We start from the raw sequence: 21,332 nt of genomic DNA, 5'->3' as shown, positions 1-21,332 counted from the left end.
TGGACGCTGCAATGCAGAGGTATAAACCGACCACAGCAAGAGGTGGTAAAAAAGAGAAAAGTAGTTGTAAATCGGGGATATAGTCAGAGGAATAGACACTGCTATCTTTGGCTAAGATTGAGAGTCCCAAAGGCCGTGCTGCATGTTTGGGCCTGGGTTTAGGATATCTCATCTGAACTGCACAGGAGCATGTAGTGGGAAGGGAAAGATCCACTTGTTGTGGTCCACATAGGTACCAATGACATAGGTAGAAAGAGGTTCTGGTGAGGGAATATGAGCAGCTGGAAGCTAAACTTAAACACAGAACCAAAAAAGTAATAATCTCCCAACTATGACCTGAATCACAAGCAAATTGGCACAAAGTCAACAAGACAGAGGTAAAGGTGTGGCTCAAAGATTGGTGTGGAAGAAATGGATTCAAATTCATGAGGCTTTGGCACCAGTCCCGGGGAATGAGAGGGCTGTTTTGCTGGGACCAGCTCCACCAGATTTATGCTGGGAGCCAAGTCTTGGAAAATCGTATAACAGGGGCTTTAGATAGAGCTTTAAACTAAATAGTTGGGGGATAGGATTAGATGCACAGAAAATTAGAAAGTCAAAAGATAAAGGAGAAGGGGGCAGTTTGTTACCAGAAAATAAAGGGTAGGGACAGAATGTGTGAATGTCATATTGTACCAAGGAATCATAAAAGTGTTGGGAAACTCCACAACAGTACAAACTTAAAGGCTTTGCATCTGAATGCACAAAGAATTCGGAATAAGGTAGCCAAGCTAAAGTTGGAAATTGAGGAAAATGAATCTGATCTCATAGTGGAAACATGGTTACAACAGGTCAAACCTGAGAACTTAATATTCAGGGCTATTTGACCCTTCTGAGAGACAGAAGGGAGGGAAAAGGTGGTTGGGTAGCACAGTTAATAAGAGATGAAACAATAACTGTTGTGACATTCAATCTAGACTCCATTTGGATGAAGGTAAAGAATGGCAAGGAAAATAGGGCATTAATAGGAGTAATGTACAGTCCCCCCAACAGGAGCCACAATGTAGGAAATGGTATAAATCAACATTAATCTTCGTGTTGATTGGCTAAATCAAATTGGAAAGGATAGCTATAACAACAAATTTATACAGTATATTAGGGATAGTCTCCTAGGGCAACTTGCTGTGGAGCCAAACAAGGAACAGGCTATCCTAGATCTGGCAATTGGTACCGCAGCAGGATTAACAAATGATCTCCGAGGAAACAGTGATCATAACGTAATACATTTAACACTCATTTTGGGAATGAGAACCTTAGGTCAGAAACAACTGAGTTTAACTTAAATAAAGGGAAATACAATGGTATGAGGACAGAGTCATACCATTGTCAAGTGGGTGGATAGATGAGCAGGAATCATAATAAGCAGGCAGGGACAATCCATGACCCTCAGCAAAATTATATCCCAGTTAGGATGGAAGATTCTGAGAGAGGTAAACCAACCATGGCTAACCAAGGAAGTTAAGGAGAATGAGCAGCATCAAGCTGCAAAATAAATCATAAAGGAAGGCCAAAGTCAGGGACAGCCCTGAAGACTGGGATAAATTCAGAATCCAGCAAAAGATAAAAAGACAATAAGGACAGAGAAAATAAATTATAAGGGCAAGCTAGCAAGGAATGTAAAAGCTGGCAATAAGATCTTTAAAAATACAAAAAAAAGGGAGAGGTCAAAGTAAACATTGGCTTTTTCGAAAATGAATCTGAGAAGACAGTTTTGGGGATCAAGTAAATGGAGAGGAGTCACACACAAAGTCGTTACTTTGAACATCCCATTTCCACTAAAGAATATGAGGGAGGAATTAAACACCGTCACTGTCACTATAGGAGTGAGTATTAAATACATCACTGTCACTAAAGAAGAGAGTATTAAATACCATCACTGTCACCAAAGAGGGGAGTATTAAATACCATCACGTCATGAAAGACGGGAGTATTAAATAACTTCAGTGTCACTAAAGAGGGGAGTATTAAATACCATCACTGTCACTAAAGAGGGGAATATTAAATATAATCACTGTCAGCAAATGCGGGAATATTACATACCATCACTGTCACTAAAGAAGGGAGTATTAAATAACTTCACTGTCCTGAAAAGGGGAGTATTACATACCATCACTGTCACGAAAGAGGGGAGTATTACATACCATCACTGTCCTAAAATAGGAAGTATTAAATACCAACACTGTCACTAAACAAGGGAGTATTAAATGCCATCATTGTCACTAAAGAGGGGATTATTAAACACCATCACTGTCGCTAAAGAAGGGAGTATTAAATACCATCACTGTCGCTAAAGATGGGAGTATTAAACACCATCACTGTCATTAAAGAGAGGTGTATTAAATACCACTACTGTCACTAAAGATGGGAGTATTAAATAACATCACTGTCACTAAAGAAGGGAGCATTAAATAACATTACTATCATTAAAGAAGGGAGTATTAAATATCATCACTCATGAAAGAAGTGAATATTAAATACCATCACTGTCACTAAAGAAGGGAGTATTAAATGCCATCACTGTCACTAAAGGGAGTATTAAATATAATCACTGTCAGCAAACATGGGAGTATTACACACCATCACTATCACTAAAGAGGGGAGTATTAAATAACTTCACTGTCACAAAAGAGGAGAGTATTAAATATCATCACTGCCACTAAAAAGAGAGTATTACATACCATCACTGTCACTAAGGAAGGGAGAATTAAATATCATCACTGCCACTAAAGTGGGAAATATTAAATATCATCACTGCCACGAAAAAGGGTGTATTAAATACCATCACTGTCACTAAAGAGAGGAGTATTAAATATAATCACTGTCACTAAAGAGGGCAGTATTAAATATAATCACTCTCAGCAAAGGCGGGAGTATTACATACCATCACTATCACTAAAGGAGGGAGTATTAAATACCATCACTGTCACTAAAGAGGGGAGTATTAAATATAATCACTGTCACTAAAGAGGGGAGTATTAAATATCATCACTGTCAGCAAACGCGGGAGTATTACATACCATCACTGTCACTAAAGGAGGGAGTATTAAATACCATCACTGTCACTAAAGAGGGGAGTATTAAATATAATCACTGTCAGCAAATGCGGGAGTATTACATACCATCACTGTCACTAAAGAAGGGAGTTCGACAAACGAATGGGACTAAAGGCAAATAAATACCCTCGCCCTATTGGCTAACAGCTGAGGATCCTAAAAGAGATAGCTACAGAGATGCATTGATTGTAATTTTCCCAAAATCCTTAGATTCTAGAAAAGTAGCAGTGTATTGGTAAACCGCTGATCTGACACTTCTACTATTCAAAAAAGGAAGGGGGCAATAAGTAGGTAACTAAAGGTCAATCACCCGAACATCTACTGTTACTGGAATCAAGTATGAATGAAGTAATCGCAGAACATTTGGAAAATGATCAACAAATCAGCATGGCTTTATGAAAGGGAAATCCTGTCTGACTAATTTACTGGAGATTTTCAAGGAAGTCTTGAACAGAGTGGATAGAGGGGGCCAGGTAGATGTGTTGCATTTGGACTTCAAGAAGGCATTCAACAAGGTACATCATAAAAGGTTAAGTCATAAGATAAGTGCCCACTGTGTCGGAGACAGTATATTGGCTGGATAGAGAATTGGCATATAGGCAGGAAACTGCGAGTGAGTATAAGGGACTATTGTTCACATTGGTGATCTGTCACCAGTGAGGTTTTACAGGAATCAGTGCTGGGAATGCAACTGTTTACATTATATATTAATGAACTGGGGAAGGATGTGAACGTACTGTAGCTAAATTTGCAGATGACACAAAAACAGATGGAAAGGCAGATTCTGAGAGGGATACAAACACCTTACTGACAGATATTGATTGGTTAAGCAAGTGGGTAAAAGTTGGCAAACAGAGTATAATGTGGGAAAATGTGAAGTTGGTTTGAAGGAAGAACAAAAGAATATTATTTAAATGGAGAAAATGGGCAGAAAGCTGCAACACAAAAGGAGTTGGGGGTATGTGTACATAAAAGACAGAAAGCTAGCACACAGGGGCACAAAGTAATACTGGAATGTTGGCCCTTATTTCAAAGGAGTTGGAGGACAAGAGTAGGGGAGTCTTACTGCAACTGTACACAGTACTGGTGAGACCACATCTGGTGTACTGCATACAGTTTGCATCCCCTTATTTAAGGAAAAATATCATTTCATTGAAGGTACTTCAGAGAGGGTTCACGAGGATGACCCCTGGTATGGATCGATTATCTTTTAAGCAAAGGCTAAACAGGCTGGGAGTGTTCACTGGAATGCAGAAGATTGAGAGGTGATCTCATTGAAACATAACAATTTTCCTAAGGGGCTTGACAGGGTAAATGCTGAGAGGACGTTTCCCTTCATGGGAGAGTCTATGACCAGAGGGCATGGTCTCTGAATTAAGTGGTGCCAATTTAAGACTGAGATGAGGAGGGATTTCGTTTTTCAGAGGGTTGAGAGTCTTTGGAACTCCTTGCCACAGAACGCTGTGGGGGCAGATTCTTTGTGCATCTTTAAGGCTGAGATAGATAGGTTCTTGATCAGTAAGGGAAGGGTTACAGTAAAACACAGAAAAGGATATAAGAGGAATGTTGGATGAGACAGGTTCCTATTGAATGGTGGAGGAGATTTAAGAGGCCAAATAGCCTACATCCGTTCCTATTTCTTGTGGCATTAAGGACACAGATCAGATTACTTAGTGTGGAAACAGGCCCTTCGGCCCAAGAAGTCCACACCGACCCGCCAAAGCGCAAATCACCCAGACCCATTCCCCTACATTTACCCTTTCACCTTACACTACGGGCAACTTAGCCTCGCCAATTCACCTGACTTGCACATTTTTGGATTGTGGGAGGAAACCGGAGCACCCGGAGGAAACGCACGCAGACACGGGGAGAATGTGCAAACTCCATACAGAGAGTCGCCTGAGGTGGGGATTGAACCCGGGTCTCTTGGGTATATGTGATAATATGTGATCACGCTAAGGACAAAATAATATGATCATGAATATGAAAGTTACCAAGAAATCAAAAATGTAACTCAAAAGAAATGTGTTTACCTAGAGAATGGTGAGAATATGAAAGTTGCTACCTCAGGGAGTGATCGAGATGAATTGCATGGATATACTGAAGGGGAACTTACACAACATTTGAGGGAAAGTGAGTTGTGGATTATGATAAGATTTATGAGAGGAAGGAGAGGAGAGGGATCAGACCATGCCTGCCAGAATGGACTGGTTGGGCTAAATTGCCTATTTCTATGTAGTTTCCTCCATTATCAATGTTTAGTGCTATTGAGAATACATATTTATATTTAAGAATCTCAAGGAGTTGTGCAATAGAACGGTTTAGACAATTTTAGATGATAAAGATTTACCAAGGTTTTGAAGGGACTTGTGATTTCTTGAAATTGTTCAGCAGAATTTGGGCTATAACTCACCTAATTGTTGAAAGTGAAGTAACTTTGGAAAAGAGATGGATAAAAGCTTTTAACAGTGATAAAATAATGACTAATTGCAATTATTGCTGAAAAACATGATATCAAAGAGATTGACTCATGAGGCCTATGCACTGAAGGTTGCCTAGCAACTCTCATCTGGAGTCGTTTTCTGTTTTTCTCAGTCACTTGGGGTACATCAGTAGAAGGAAAAGACCTCCAAAGTGTGCAGTAAGCGAATTTCTCATTCCTAGAAACAAAATCTTCCAGTAGGACAAAATGCAAAGATTTTTCTCAGTGAAGTTTTGTAGGAAATCTGAGAATTGTACAAAATATTAGTATCGCTGCTCTCTCACATATTCTGTAAACTAAACTGTGACTTCCATTCAAAGACTTGTGTCTTACTGACTTTCCATCGAACTGAAGTCTAGTCTGAAGGTTTTCTATCATCATACGGTACTCAGCATTTCGATCTCATCGACAGGAAGCTCAGAGAATTGTGAGCTGTCATCCCCAGTTTATCCTTTGAGTTTAGACTCCTGGCCCACTGGATGTTTTAGTCTACCCTTTCACCTTTATTAAAACAAACCAAATAACTTCTGTAGAGCAGTATTATCACGCATGAATGTATTAATTGGGATTAAGTTTAATTCTGGAATATAGATTACTTGTTAAGTGGTTTGTCCCCCTTGTTTAAATAATATGTTTTTATGTAAGAACCAAATAAATCTCGTGAACATCTCTAATTCTGGACAGGCAGCAATAAAGAGAAACAATTTGGTTACTCTGGTATTTGAATCAAAATATTGACACAAATGGGGCGCCCTGCAGAGCAGTCGGGCTGGTTGTCAGCACATTCATCCCATCAGAGTCATAACACTGCAATGTTAATGAACATCATCCACTAGAAGACAATTTGTGTTCAATGTATTTGGCTCTCCCTCAATCCCAGCGCAGTGTGCAGCACTCACCCTGACAGATCGCACTGTCATTCCGCCTGGAACAATGTACCTCGCCTTTGGTGCAGGTACAGGTGCTGCAGAGATTCTGCTCCCACAACTGACCCTCCTCATACTGTCTCCCGTGCCATGAACATGTGGGCTTCCTGCATTCACATGTCTCCAGGTGCTTGACTCGTACTAACAGGTCAGCATTCTAAATAAGGAAGAAAAGCGTACTGTTACAAACTGAACAGAGGAAGGGTCAGGCAAGTACTGTCTCTCACTGGGTCATGACTCTGGGTGTACTGTCTCTCACTGCGTCATGGGTCATGACCCTGGGGTACTGTCTCTCACTGGGTTATGGGTCATGACCCTGAGGGTACTGTCTCTCACTGGGTCATGGGTCATGACCCTGGGGTACTGTCTCTCACTGGGTTATGGGTCATGACCCTGGGGTACTGTCTCTCACTGGGATATGGGTCATGACCCTGGGTATATTGCCTCTCACTGGATTATGGGTCATGTTCTTGGGGTACTGTCACTCACTGGGTCATGGGTCATGGCCCTGGGGTACTGTCTCTCACTGGAATGTGGGTCATGACCCTGGGTGTACTGCCTCTCACTGGGATATGGGTCATGACCCTGCGTGCACTGTCTCTCACTGGGATATGAGTCATGACCCTGAGGTACTGTCTCTCACTGGGATATGGGTCATGACCCTGGGTGCACTGTCTCTCACTGGGATATGGGTCACGACCCTGGGGTACTGCCTCTCACTGGGATATGGGTCATGACCCTGGGTGCACTGTCTCTCACTGGGATATGGGTCATGACCCTGGGGTACTGCCTCTCACTGGGATATGGGTCATGACCCTGGGTGTACTGCCTCTCACTGGGATAGGGGTCATGACCATGGGTGTACTGCCTCTCACTGGGATAGGAGTCATGACCCTGGGTGTACTGTCTCTCACTGGGATAGGGGTCATGACCCTGGGTGTACTGCCTCTCACTGGGATAGGGGTCATGATCCTGAGTGTACTGTCTCTCACTGGGATAGGGGTCATGACCCTGGGTGTACTGCCTCTCACTGGAATACATGTTACTGCAGATCCTGAAATAACCAGCTCCATTCAAGGGCAATTAGGGATGGGTGTCCTTGCCATGGACACCCACATCTATCAAAGATGAAACACCAACTCAGAGTTTGTACCATCTGGCACATATTCAACCACAATCATCCAAACACATTACACCACCCTCACTGCCACAAATGCTGTCCTCTGGCATGACATGACGGTACAGAGCAGGAGATAGAACTCTCCGGAATGGCGGCAGTACTGTCTGACAGTGAAGATGGTGCTAATCATGATTGAGCTGCCCACTGATGAGGGCTTTGCCCACAGAAATGCTGAGACCATTGAAGATGACAATATTCTCACACCTGATCATCATTGTCATATCGCAGTTCCTCGCATCCACATTCTCTTCTGATTTAAAGTCATTGTAGGAACTAAAAGCATGCACTGCTTCACTGCCCTCTGACTCCTCACCACAGTCTCACCTTGTGCCTTTCCCCATCAAACTTCCAGGAGCAGCCACTTGGCTAGACAGTACAGAAACAGCCAGGGGAAAAGGGGTGCTGAAGACACAGCACCAACACTGGGACATCAGTCTCTCAACCTGCTAGCTCAGACAGTCACACGACATCAGCACTCATTCACAGAGCAGCTGGGGCAGCATGGCCAAGCTACAGCCAAAGCCATACTGTGCAGGGCTTCTCTACAGCATACGATGACTGTGTGCAATGACTAATTCTAACCCAAATACCACCATTTTGAGGCACCATTGTGGTCTCTGACCCGCCTCAGCTGCTCCCACCTCTCCAACAGACTGTGCATGTGAACCCTGCCACAAAGCTTCCTCCTGCCCTGGTTGGCCTTTCATCTTTAACTGGGTTTCTGGAAATGAAAATTTGTGAGCAAAGTCCTATTGTAGCTACTTTCTGGTTTCTGACTTGGGTTCGGCACCAAGGGAAAGGTGGCCACCCAAGTAAGAAAAGCCAGCCCAGTAACAGGTTCTGTCTCCACCGACACCCCCCAAGGCTTGTGGGATACTTCCAGCATCTGCAGCATTGTGTTCTCATGGAGAAACGATGAACAGCTGCAGAATGGAGGGCAGCGGGAAGAAATCGATCAGCGATTAGCCAGTAAGGAGCTGATAATCCCTATTAAAGAGCAACAGTTGGGGTGGGGGTGGGGGAGCAGGGGTGTTGGAATCAAAGGAAAACACTGCAGATGCTGGAAATCTAAACTTAAAAAAAAACAAAGCGCTGGTGAAATTCAACAAGTTTGGGTAGGGTCTGTGGGGACAGAAATAGAGCTAATATTCAGACTCTATGACTCTTCTTCTGAACACTGGGAGGGGAGAACCCATCTTCTGCTGAGCACGTGTCCAGTTCTCTGAGGATAAGACAGGAATCTTAGCCAGCTCCCGAGTTCCAAATGGTTTGGTTAGGAGCCAATTAGCATGGCACACTGATTGACATCCAGGTCTGCCTCCTCTGTATATTCCAAGTGATTACACTCATGTCTTCAGCAATTAGGCATTTGAAGTAAATTAACCAATAAGTGTTTACATAAGTGTGCCAATGACACTACTGTGGGCACAAGATGCCAATAGTCAGCCACACAGCAGATACTTTCAATCTGAATTTCACACGATAAGTCTCTACGCAAGTGTGTCCAGTTAGAGTCTGTGTTGGATGTCATATGTGTTTCTCAGTGTCAGCCTTCCCCTACCTGAGCTTTCAGCATATCCAGCATTGTACCCAATGAGGTCACCATCTCCTCTAGCCTTGCCAGGCGTTGCTCTGGGTTTGCAGATGTTAGGTTGTGGCTTAGCACGGACTCCCCAGCATCACTCTGCTGCTGCTGATACTGACTAATGTCAGACAATGACAACGGATGTGGGGAATCCTCTTCATGGAATTGGAATTGTTCATCGGAATTAGAATAACGTTCCTCAGCCAAGGAATATGGCAAAGGTAATGAATCTGGGGGAAAAAAAGACAGCAAATCATTTTCATTCCAATATATAATGAACCAGTTAACAGACTGAAAATGTGTTGCTGGAAAAGCGCAGGTCAGGCAGCATCCAGGGAACAGGAGAATCGACGTTTCGGGCATAAGCCCTTCTTATGCCCGAAACGTCGATTCTCCTGTTCCCTGGATGCTGCCTGACCTGCTGCGCTTTTCCAGCAACACATTTTCAGCTCTGATCTCCAGCATCTGCAGACCTCACTTTCTCCAGTTAACAGACTGAACAACTCTTAGAACTACAGCCTTCAGGGAGTGTCAGTCAGGTGGGAGTCACTCACTTTATAGCCGTAGAGCCACAGTATACTGACACTGATAGTTACTTACTGTGTAACTGTAGTCACTGGGTAGTCAGCAGGGTGTCAGCGTGAGGATTATTCCAAGTGCATACTGTTATCATACAGTGTCTGTATAAAGCAGCAGCACCTCCATCACTAGGTGTTAATCCAGCACTGTCAGTGCGGCCCTCAGGAGTGCCTCAGATTCCTTTTGAACCTGCACAATGCAGGCTGTGTGACTGATCAGCAAACATCCATCACCCTGGGTGGTCTGATACATGTCCCATGTTGCAGTCAGTGCAGTCTGGGCTGGTTTTGCCCATTGAAAGAACCGCTGTTTGGGATCAGAAACAGATGCTCCATTCACAAAGACATCAGCTACTCATGCTGTAACAGGCTGACAGAATTCCTCTGTCCTTAAGCTGTGCTGGCAATGTGATGGGACAATTTAGAGGAAACTTCACCTTGTCTCCAAACCATCCCGAACCTGCCCAAGGACTCTGGCGGAACAGATTGTTAGAGCTCAAGGCTTGTAATCTTATTACAAGTAATTAACCTCAAGTAACCCCCTCAGTTTGTGGGCAGGAAGAAATATGAATGCAACCAAACATTAGTCAAGGAAAGTCGATTTTCCTTCTGTCCTATGTGGAAGTGCACTCAGAGTTGCTGGGATTGATTGTCTATGCAGGAAGCCTCTGCGTCCCTCTCCAACTGGATTCACTGCTCAACGTTTGGCTGTGTCTCCTTTGACATTCTGTCTTTTCTGCCTGTTATAGCTTCTTCTAATCAACCCGCCCAGAGATATTATTACACACCTCTGGAGCACATGGGATTTGAACATGGGCACCCTAGCTCAGAGATAAGGACACTCTCACTGCACCACAAAGCCCCTACTTTGCCTGTCATAGAATAGAGCATTTTATAGCCCTACCTGATATTTGAATGCCTGATATTGGAGAAGAGATGCTACCTACACAATCTCAGATTACAGACACACTTATCTTTCTGCGATGTCTTTATCATAACTGCCAGTTACAGACTGTAGATCTGCTTACATTCTCAGACTCCCAGCATGAACACCTTCACACTTTCCTCCATTCCTCATCCACTCACTCATTCCTCTCTTTGCCTGCTTTCCTTGCATTCTCTCTCCATTCCATTCCCCTCCTCACGCCTGCTTCTTCACTGCCCTACCACTCTCTGCCTGGTTTGGTGAGCTCCCATCATCCCCTTTACCCTCTCCAGTGACCACCCTGAACCTCAGCACCAACTCAGAAAGCCCCTCCTTACCTGGGAGATTATCACAGTGCCATGGGCGGCGAATGAATCCACTGGGGGAGATTTCTGCGGTCTGCCAATAGCCCTGGTGTGAAAAAACAGTATTAAACTGGCAGTAATCCTGGAGTAAAGTGTGAATGACTTTATTGATCTGGCTCACATGTTCTGGGCCTTATGCAGTGAGCCTCTACACATGCACTGCCTTCACATTCAGAAATGTTTCCAAAACTGCTTAGTTCAGTGGCTTGTCTCGGGTTTTGTGGTTTTGTGCCTTTGAGAACACTCAACAGTGGGAAAAAAGTTATCTTTCAATATACCTGGTTAATTTCTTTCAAAATCTTCAAACTGGTACTCTGGGGGAAACAAGCCTCATTTCTGTAAACTGTGCTCATTCTCCAAGTACCCTGGAAACATTCTCGGGAATTGGCACTATATTCCTTCCAAGACCAATATATCCTTTCAATGCTGTGGTACCTGGACAGCTCTTCAGTTGTGGTCTAACCAAGGTTTTGGAAAGTTGTGGCAAAACATCCTCCCTTATATATTTCTCTAGTTATAAACGGCCAAGGTTTCCATTAGTTATGTTAGTGACTGTGTACATGGACCTCTTAATCGCTTCGGACAAGTACTGTCTGAGCTTTCAATGTTAGAGAACTATTCAGATACATCCTTCAGTCTAAAGTGGAAGACACTGCTCCTATTGTGTTTGAAATGCTTTTGACAGTTTTGCTCACTGACCTAATCCATTGATGTCTCTCTGTAAATTATATAACTACCCACACATCATACCAACCTGTGTTATCAGGAATCTTAGATGGATGGCTTACTATTGTCATTAAGATAAGGACTGAATTCTTGCGGGATATCATTAGTCACTTCCTTCCAATGTGAGTGTATACTTATTATGCCAACTGTCTGTTTTCTACCAATGGATCAATCTCCTAACCAGGTCTTACATGCTATGAGTTACAATTATAACTAACAGTGGAATCTTATTGAATACCTACTGAATGTATCTATAAAATGCTTCCATTGATATCGTGTTGTCCACTACTTCACTGCAGGATGGAAGTAAGGACAGAGTCAGTGAGAGTCGATTAATAATTCCCATTCTCAATGACTGGCTGACCTCTTGACTCAGAAATGGTTGAATCCATGCACTGTTCAGACAGCAGTGTGAAACTACACAACTGCTACTACTCCACTCAGCTCCCCCACCACCCTACCCCACCCCCCCACAAGTGAGGGGGAGATCAGCCAGGGTACCACATGGAGACTTGCGATTGTGCACAAATATAACTTTCCCAACCAGCAGGTCACAGATATTCCTCCACAGGCTCTCAATGCTAACACCAGGGGGGGATGTGGATCTCTGAAACACATGCAACAAACTCCATTTGTACTGCCACAGGCAGAGCAACATGGGGACAGTCAGCTCTTTTTGAGGCAGGGGGTGTCAAGTGAGAGAAAGAGAGAGAGAGAGAGAGAGAGAGAGAGAGAGTCAGAATCTTTGGGGAAGAAGGAGGAAGAGCATTAGCACTTTCAGGGGAAGAGGGGTAAAGGGAGAAAAAGTCGGCCCCTTCAGGGAAGAAGAAAGAGCAAGAGTGAGAGAGAGAAAGAGAGCACGAGAGACAGCATCTTCAGGGGAGCAGGAGGAGAGAAATGAGAGAGTGTGCCTTCAGAGGAGAGAGAGAGACAGAGTCAGAACATTAATTGGAGGAGACGACATTCGGTTCTGTCAATGAATGGAAATGTGGTCCTCAGCACCCTGGCCGATGTCCAGTAACTGGGCCTAGCTCTGTGTGTCTCTATCTGTGTGCATCTGTATTTGTTTTAATTCATTCAGGCAAGATGACATTGTTGCTAGGCTAACAGACGTTGCCCATTCCTAACTGCCCTTGAAAGGTAAGTGCTGAAAAACATTCTTGAAGTAGGGCAATTCATGTGATGTAGCTACACTGGTGTAGTGATAGGTTGGGAGCTCTGTGATTGTGAGTGACAGTGAAGGAGAGGCAATATGGCACTGAGTCAGGATGGTGAGTGGCTTGAAGAGGCTCCTTCAGGTGGCGGTGTTTCTGTTCCTCTTGTCTTTTTCCATGGTAGAAGTTGAGGGTTTGGAAGGTGCTGCTAAAGGATGTTTTCCTGAGCATTTGCAGGGCGTCTTGCAGATGGTACACACTGCTGCCACTGAGATTGGTGAAGGGAATGAACGTTAAAGGTCTTCGATAGGATACCAACCAACTGGGCTGCATTGTCAGGTTTCTTGAGTTTTGTTCAAGCTGCACCCACCCAGACATGTGGAGAGTATGCCATCACACTCCTGTTCTGTATCCCACAGATGCTGCCCAGACTTTGCAGAGTCTGGAGGTGAGATACTCACAACCACATTTTCAGACTCTAATCTGCTCCTGTGACCACTGGATTTATATAGCTGGTCAAGGTCAGTTTCTGGTCAATGGTAACTCTCCAGATTGTGGAAAGTGTTGGATTCAGGGATGTAAATACCACTAAAAGTTAAAGGTCCAGGGGTTAGATTCTCTCTTGCTGGAGATGATCATTACTTGGCACTTGTGTGGTGTGCATGTTACAATCCATTTCTCAGGCCAGGCCAGGTCTTATTGTTTCAGTATCTAAAGAGTCATGAATGGTGTTGGACAATGTGCAATAGACAGCAAACTCCCTCACTTCTGACCTTATGATAGATAGAGAATGACATTGAAGGCACTGCAGAAGATGGTTGGGCTCAAGGACATAGCTTGCAGTCCTGGTAGTGTCCCTACCTCTGGGCCAGGAGCCCCAGATTAAAGTCCCACTTGCTCCTGTAGGCTGTTGGGAAATGTCTCCCCTCAGGTACTCAGTGATGATCTGGGCTGAGATGAATGGTCTGTAACAAACAAAACCATCTTCCTTTGTGCCAGGTGAAAGCCAACCAGCAGAGGGCTACCCCTGATTCTCACAGACTCATTTTGCTCAGGCTCTTTGATGCTACACTTGGTCAAATGCAGCCTTGATATCAAGGGCAGGCTTCCTCCCTCCCCTCTTGCATTCAGCTCTTTTGTCCAGGTTTGGCCCAAGACTGTATTGAGATCAGGAGTTGGGTGCATTTGGCAGAACCTAAACTGAACATATGCATAGATTATTGTTGAGTAGTAGCTACCTGAAGGGAAGGAGGAATTGAGTGAGTGAATGAGTTTTGAGGGAGAGAGAGTGAGAGGTCTATTTTTGGGATAGATGTTGTGTGAGAGTCTGAAGTGTATGTGATTATGTGTGGGGGCCTATGCATGTGTTTATGTTCTTGTACTGCCTGATTGCGTGTGTGTGTGTGTGTGTGTGTGTGTGTGTGTGTCCGTGTGCACGCATGTGTGTGCATGTACAGCTCAGTACTACAGTGAGGTGATTGCCCATGCAACTGATCAGGGGGTCATTGCTGGGAGGGAAAGGAAGCAAGCTTCCATGGCTATCAATACTTGGGAGGTAAACTCACAGGATAGGTTCAGCCTCTCCAGCACACAGCTACATATTTCACTGGGTTGGGACAAAGAATAACATGGTTGTGATCTCAGCAGGGCCATAGTTTACCACAGAAGGGAGAGTGAGGAACAATAAAACATCATTAGGTTGGACATAGAGAGTACCAATTCAGCCAAAAACAAATTGGACAGGTTTAATTCAAAATTTTGGAATTGAGTTTATAAATAATTTGAGTGGCACCTTTAACATGTTTGGGAGAAGTAATTAAGCATCACGTTCCACTGCCCCATGTCTCTGTCTGTCTGTTACAGACTAACTGACAGTAACTGATAGGTCAACATCTCTACTGTCATTGGGTAGTGTGACTAGCAGGTTGGGGGATGGTGAATTTGAGAGACCTGGACCTTGAGAGGATTGTATCATTCTAGGCTGATACCCAGCTGAGTGGGTTATTGTTGGCATTACCGTGAACTTGCTGCTGCGGTCTCCCGCTGTACTGGAGAAGTGAATCTCCAAGTCAATGGGGAGGATCAGGCTGATGGCATCATCGCCCATGGTCTTTTCAAAGATGATGTCTTCCTCACAGTCAATGAATAGTGTTATCTTCTGAGCTTCTAGGTTGAAGGCCACTCTGCCCCATTGCCCATTCCCAAAGGGGGTCCCTCCAGGGAAGGTGACAGACGCTGGCTCCATGTTGTGCACAGTTCGGTAATCCAGTCGAAGCTGGTTACTTCTGGTGCTGGACACAAGCTGTAGAAGTGGCTGTCCATCCTTCTTGGTGATGGTGGGTGAGGTAAAGGAGATCACCGTCCCCTCGGAATTCTTGCTCTGCTTCGCCACAAAGTGGAAGCCAATGGAGCCTTGCATGGAGGTGAGGAAGTAGATGGCATAATCCCGTGGCAGAGTGAGATGTGGCACACGGTTACGGAACTTCCAAGCTGGGAACCCTGGCTCCAAGCCTTTGCTTCTGCTCACTCCCCTTATAGATCTTGTGATGTTCAGGGCTTCCAGAAGGTCGATCACTACAAGAGACAAACATCAAGAGGAATGACCAGAGACACCGCTTTCACACAACTGGTAAAGAGAGTCAAACTCTATCCAACCAAGGCTAACATAAGCAGTTCCTAAACCCACAGTGACAACTCCTTTCAGCCTAACCTGGAAAAAAAAAGACTAACTTAGAGTACCAGGTTTAATTAGCTCATCCCAATTGGCCCCAGTGTTCCTGGTTTGGGGGGGTAGGATGTTAGGTCACCAAACATTGGTCAAAGGGGCATATTACAGGATAGAGGGATCAAGGGCCAAAGAGGTTTAAAGAAGAAATTACAGAGCATAGTGAACTAAAGGTCCAGCCACCAGTGGGAACCTGTTCACAAAAGAAGCAAGAAATGGAGATGTATAGAGACCTTGGAAGATTGCTAAAGTTTCAGAACAAGGGAGGAATGTGGAAACTATGACAGTTAATTTCAAATCAGGGCATTTCGAGACAGGGAACGAACTGGTGTTAGGCAAGGGAGAGGGGATGAATGGGACATGTTGAGTCAGGATAGGGACAGCAGAGTTTCTGATGGGCTGATGTTCAGACAGGAGGCCAAGGCTAAATAGATCCTGGCCCATGTCTTGTCAGAGTTTCGGAGTATCAGTTGGACTTTTAATGGAAAAGACATCCGGCAGAGTTGTTCCACATAACATTATTAGTACATAGGGTTGGGATTAGCATAGGTTGGCAGAGGGGGATAGGTAATGGAGGATGGTAATCGGGTTTAGGCAGGGGGCAGGATGGGTTTTAGGGTGGGAGGGCAAGATGGGGATTGGGCTGGGGGTCAGGATGGGGATTGGGGTGGGGGGCAGGATGGGGTTTGGGGTGAGGGGGGCAGGATGGGGATTGGGGTGGGGGGGCAGGATGGGGTTTAGGGTGGGGGGGCATGATGGGGTTTAGGGTGGGGGGCAGGATGGAGCTTAGGTTGGGGGAGCAGGATGGGGTTTAGGGTGGGGGGGCAGGATGGGGATTGGGCTGGGGGGCAGGATGGGGATTGGGCTGGGGGGCAGGATGGGGTTTAGGGTGAGGGCAGGATGGGGATCGGGCTGGGGGGGGCAGGATGGGGGCAGGATGGGGATTGGGCTGGGGGGCAGGATGGGGATTGGGCTGGGGGGCAGCATGGGAATTGGGCTGTGGGGGCAGGATGGGGATTGGGCTGGGGGGCAGGATGGGGTTTAGGGTGGGGGGCAGGATGGAGTTTGGGGTGGGGGGGCATGATGGGGTTTGGGGTGGGGGGGGCATGATGGGGTTTAGGGTGGGGGCATGATGGGGTTTAGGTTGGGGGGCAGGATGGGGATTGGGCTGGGGGGCAGGATGGGGTTTAGGGTGGGGGGGGCAGGATGGGGATTGGGGTGGTGGGGCAGGATGGGTGGCAGGATGGGGATTGGGCTGGGGGGCAGCATGGGAATTGGGCTGTGGGGGCAGGATGGGGATTGGGCTGGGGGGCAGGATGGGGTTTAGGGTGGGGGGCAGGATGGGGATTGGGGTGGGGGTCAGAATGGGGATTGGGGTGGGGGGCAGGATGGTGTTTAGGGTGGGGGACAGGATAGGGATTGGGCTGGGGGCAGGATGGGGTTTAGGGTGGGGGGTCAGAATGGGGATTGGGGTGGGGGCAGGATGGGGTTTGGGGTGAGGGGGCTGGATGGGGTTTGGGGTGGATGGGCAGGATGGGGATTGTGGTGGGGCGGCAGGATGGGGATTGTGGTGGGGGGCAGGATGGGGTTTAGGGTGGGGAGCAGAATGGGGTTGGGGTGGGAGGGCAGGATGGGGTTTAGGGTGGGGGGGCAGGATGGGGATTGGGCTGGGGGGGCAGGATGGGGTTTAGGGTGGGGGACAGGATGCGGATTGGGCTGGGGGTGCATGATTGGGTTTAGGTTGGGGGGGCAGGATGGGGATTGGGCTGGGGGGCAGGATGGGGATTGGACTGGGGGGCAGGATGGGGTTTAGGGTGGGGGGGCAGGATGGGTTTAGGGTGGGGGGGCAGGATGGGGTGATTAGTTTTTTTTGGGAGGGGTTGCGTTTTGTTGGATAGTTGGACAGAAATTAGCGTTTTGGGGAGATGGGGTAACAATACTCTCTGCACCAAAAGCAGATGTGAACAGTCTACTTCGCAATTTCCACTCCTTTCAAATCTAAAATGAGAAGTTACTTGTAGATTAAGTGCGTACAGATTCCAGTCATCCGGAACATTCCTATCTGCATTCCCTCACCTCCCCCTTCATAACACCCTTCAGCTAAATCTCTCGGAATCAATCACCACCTCTCAGGCTGCTCTCAATTAGGATCAGAATCCCCAAATCCCTAAAGTCTTCCATACCCTGGCCAACCCCCTCACCCAACCCCAGACTCTCCCGCATTTCACTGCCCACTCAATCCCATAATTATCCAAAGGTGGAAACGGCTAAAAACAAAATTTGTAAAAGTGCTCAGTGGGAGTCCTGTCTCAACAGTTGGAATCTAACAGGCTCTCAGCTCTCATACAAAGACAGGATGTTTGCAGTAAATACACACTGCTGTTAGACAGGCTGCCAGCGAGTAGAGACCTTCAGTCCATTTATTCTCTGCTCTCCCAATCTCTTTATCTGACATAAACTGTGGGTGCACCACCAGGACCCATGCTCTGATAATTCACCTCTTTCTTTGGGAGGGGCTGGGCAGTGACTGGTAACAGAGGAACAGCCAGGTTCATTAATTCATTTATTGCCAGTTCTAGGCCTCTGCTAACCCTCAGATGTCACAAAGCACAGATAATGACCCTTTGGTGCATGGAATGTGCACCGGTCAAAACAAAGACTGATTATTCTAATCCAATCTCTAGCACTTTGCCCACAGCCTTCCCTGCCTTGACATCATATGTTTACATCTAAACACTTCTTTAATGTTCTTCTTATAGGCAGCGAGTTCCAGATTCCTAGCATCCTTTGAATTTTATTCCTCCCACCTCCTCTAAACCTTTATCTTTACCTTAAAACTATTCCTCCTGTCTACACCCCACATAAATTTATATATCTCCATCATGCTCCTCCCCCCCATCTCCTCTGCTCTGAGGAAAACAATCCCAGTCCGTCTAATGTCCCTTCATAATTAAAACTCGCCAGGCCAGGCAACATCCTGTTAAAACTCTTCTGCACCCTTTCCATCACATCCCTCAGATAACGTGGATTCCAGAACTGCACCCAATACTCTCACTGTGGCCTAACCTCAGTTTATTTTATTACCTAATAAAGGTAAGTATCCCACATGCTTTCTCAACCATTCTACCTTACTGTTCCGCTACCTTAACAGATCGTGTGTGCACACCATGTTCAAACAGCTTGACTGAAAGTGGAAGTGGGAACTTCAGCCTCGCCTTCCTCTCAATTATACTGACCTCTGACCTTAGGGGTTAGAGCCTGATATGTTGAGCATACTGGGTGGTGTCCAGATGCATGTGCGCCGCCTGAGCCAGGGAAGGGGAAGAGATGGGGGACAATCTTCAACAGTTCTTGGAACTGAGACTAAAGACGAGTGAATCTGCATACAACCCTGTCGTAACAAGGATTTCCGAATAACCGATTGTGCTGCGACTGACAAAGGGAGAATGACACTTCTATTTCAGTTGGCCCTTGGTCTGGAAAAAGTGGAACAAACTCCAACTGCAAACTTGAGACATTCTGATTTAGTCTGTGAATAGTCAATATGGATGATTTACTTGTCAGTTCTACAAGACGACTATCGCCATTGTTGGATATGGTCTCACGGTTTAATACTGGATGGGGTGTAGTAAGTACCGCTCACTGCAATAATGTCATGGGACACGGTGAAGGGAAAGAAGGGGCTTGTAGAAAACAGACCTAGCTCTGGTATGTTTCTAACAGTCCCTGCATTAACATAAGAACATAGAACGTTATGGCGCAGTACAGGCCCTTCGGCCCTCGATGTTGTGCCGACCTGTGAAACCAATCTGAAGCCTATCTATCCTACACTATTCCATTACCATCCATATGTTTATCCAATGACCATTTAAATGCCCATAAAGGTGGAGAGTCCACTACTGTTGCAGGTAGGGCATTCCACACTCTTACTACTCTGAGTAAAGAACCTACCTCTGTCCTATATCTATCACACCTCAATTTAAAGCTATGTCCCCTCATGCTAGCCACTACCATCCAAGGAAAATCCTCTGATCATCTTGTATTCCTCTAAGTTACCTCTTAACCTTCTTTTCTCTAATGAAAACAGCCTCAAGTTCCTCAGCCTTTCCTCACAAGACCTTCCCTCCATACCAGGCAACATCCTGGTAAATCTCCTCTGAACCCTTTCCAATGCTTCCACATCCTTCCTATAATGCGGTGACCAGAACTGTACACAATACTCCAAGTGCAGCCGCACCAAAGTTTTGTACAGCTGCAACATGACCTCTTGACCAATCTCTCTAACAATAAAAGCTAATACACTGGAGGCTTTTTAACAACCCTACCACCTGGGTGGCAACTTTCAGGGATCTATGTACGTGAACACCGAGATCTCTGCTCATCCACACTACCAAGAATCTTACCATGAGCCCAGTACTCTGTGTTCCTATTACTCCTTCCAAAGAGTGAATCACCTCACACTTTTCCACACTAAACTCCATTTAGCACCTCTCAGCCCAGCTCTGCAGCTTATCTATGTCTCTCTGTAACCTGCAATATCCTCCTGCACTGTCCACAACTCCATTGACTTTAATGTCATCCGCAAAATTACTAACGCATCCTTCTTCGCCCTCATCCAGATCATTTATAAAAATGACAAAGAGCAGTGGTCCCAAAACAAATCCTTGTGGTAGACCACTCGTAACTGAACCCCAGGATGAATTTTTCCCATCAACCAACACCCTTTGTCTTCTTACAGCTGGCCAATTTTTGATCCAAACTGCTAAACTGCCCTCAATCCCATGCCTCTGTATTTTCTGCAATAGCCTACTGTAGGGAACCTTATCAAACACCTTATTGAAATCCATACTCACCACATTAACTGCTTTCTCCTCAGCCACCTGTTTGGTCACCTTTTGAAAGAACTCAACAAGGTTTGTTAGGCACGACCTACCCTTCACAAAACCGTGTTGACTATCCCTAATAAAATTATTCCTTTCTAGACGGTTATAAATCCTATCTCTTATAATCCTTTCCAAAACTTTGCCCACAACAGAAATAAGGCTCACTGGTCTTTAATTTACAGGGTTGTCTCTACTCCCTTTCTTGAACAAGGGGACATTTGCTATCCTCCAGGCTTCTGGCACTATTCTTGTACACAATGACGATATGAAGATCAAAGTCAAAGGCTCTGCAATCTCCTCCCTGGCTTCCCAGAGAATCCCAGGATAATCCCATCTGGCCCAGGCGATTTAGCTATTTTCACACTTTCCAGAATTGCTAACACCTCCTCCTTATGAATGTCATCTAGTCTAATAGCCTAGAACTCAGTATTCTCCTCTACAATATTGTCTTTTTCCTGTGTGAATAATGACGAAAAATATTCATTTAGCACCTCTCCTATCTCTTCAAACTCCACATACACTCCCACTACTGTCCTGGACTGACCTAATCTTACTCTAGTCATTCTTTTATTCCTGATATACCTGTAGAAAGTTTTAGGATTTTCCTTTATTCTACCTGCCAAAGACGTCTCATGTCCCCTCCTGGCTCTTTTTAGCTCTCTCTTTAGGGCCTCCCTGACTAAATTGTAACTCTCAAGCACCCTAACTGAG

The 21,332-nt window shown here is 45.5% G+C and overlaps 1 protein-coding gene across 1 annotated transcript in view; it reads right to left on the bottom strand.

The window, feature by feature from the left end:
• Positions 1-21,332, bottom strand: part of kcp (kielin cysteine rich BMP regulator) — a 151,640-nt gene that overhangs the window by 112,007 nt on the left and 18,301 nt on the right. The window contains exons 2-5 of the mRNA XM_087999293.1: positions 15,031-15,587; positions 11,107-11,179; positions 9,242-9,495; positions 6,474-6,657 (exon numbers count right to left, since the gene is read on the bottom strand). Coding sequence (XP_087855419.1) covers positions 6,474-6,657; positions 9,242-9,495; positions 11,107-11,179; positions 15,031-15,587 — 1,068 coding nt within the window. The remainder of the gene's footprint in view (positions 1-6,473; positions 6,658-9,241; positions 9,496-11,106; positions 11,180-15,030; positions 15,588-21,332) is intronic.

Source organism: Chiloscyllium plagiosum, unplaced genomic scaffold, assembly GCF_037043375.1.
Source record: "Chiloscyllium plagiosum isolate Xiang-an unplaced genomic scaffold, Cpla_swu_hap1 HiC_scaffold_23, whole genome shotgun sequence".
In the NCBI taxonomy this organism is placed as follows: Eukaryota; Metazoa; Chordata; class Chondrichthyes; order Orectolobiformes; family Hemiscylliidae; genus Chiloscyllium; species Chiloscyllium plagiosum.
This window is presented reverse-complemented; position numbering and strand designations above follow the sequence as displayed.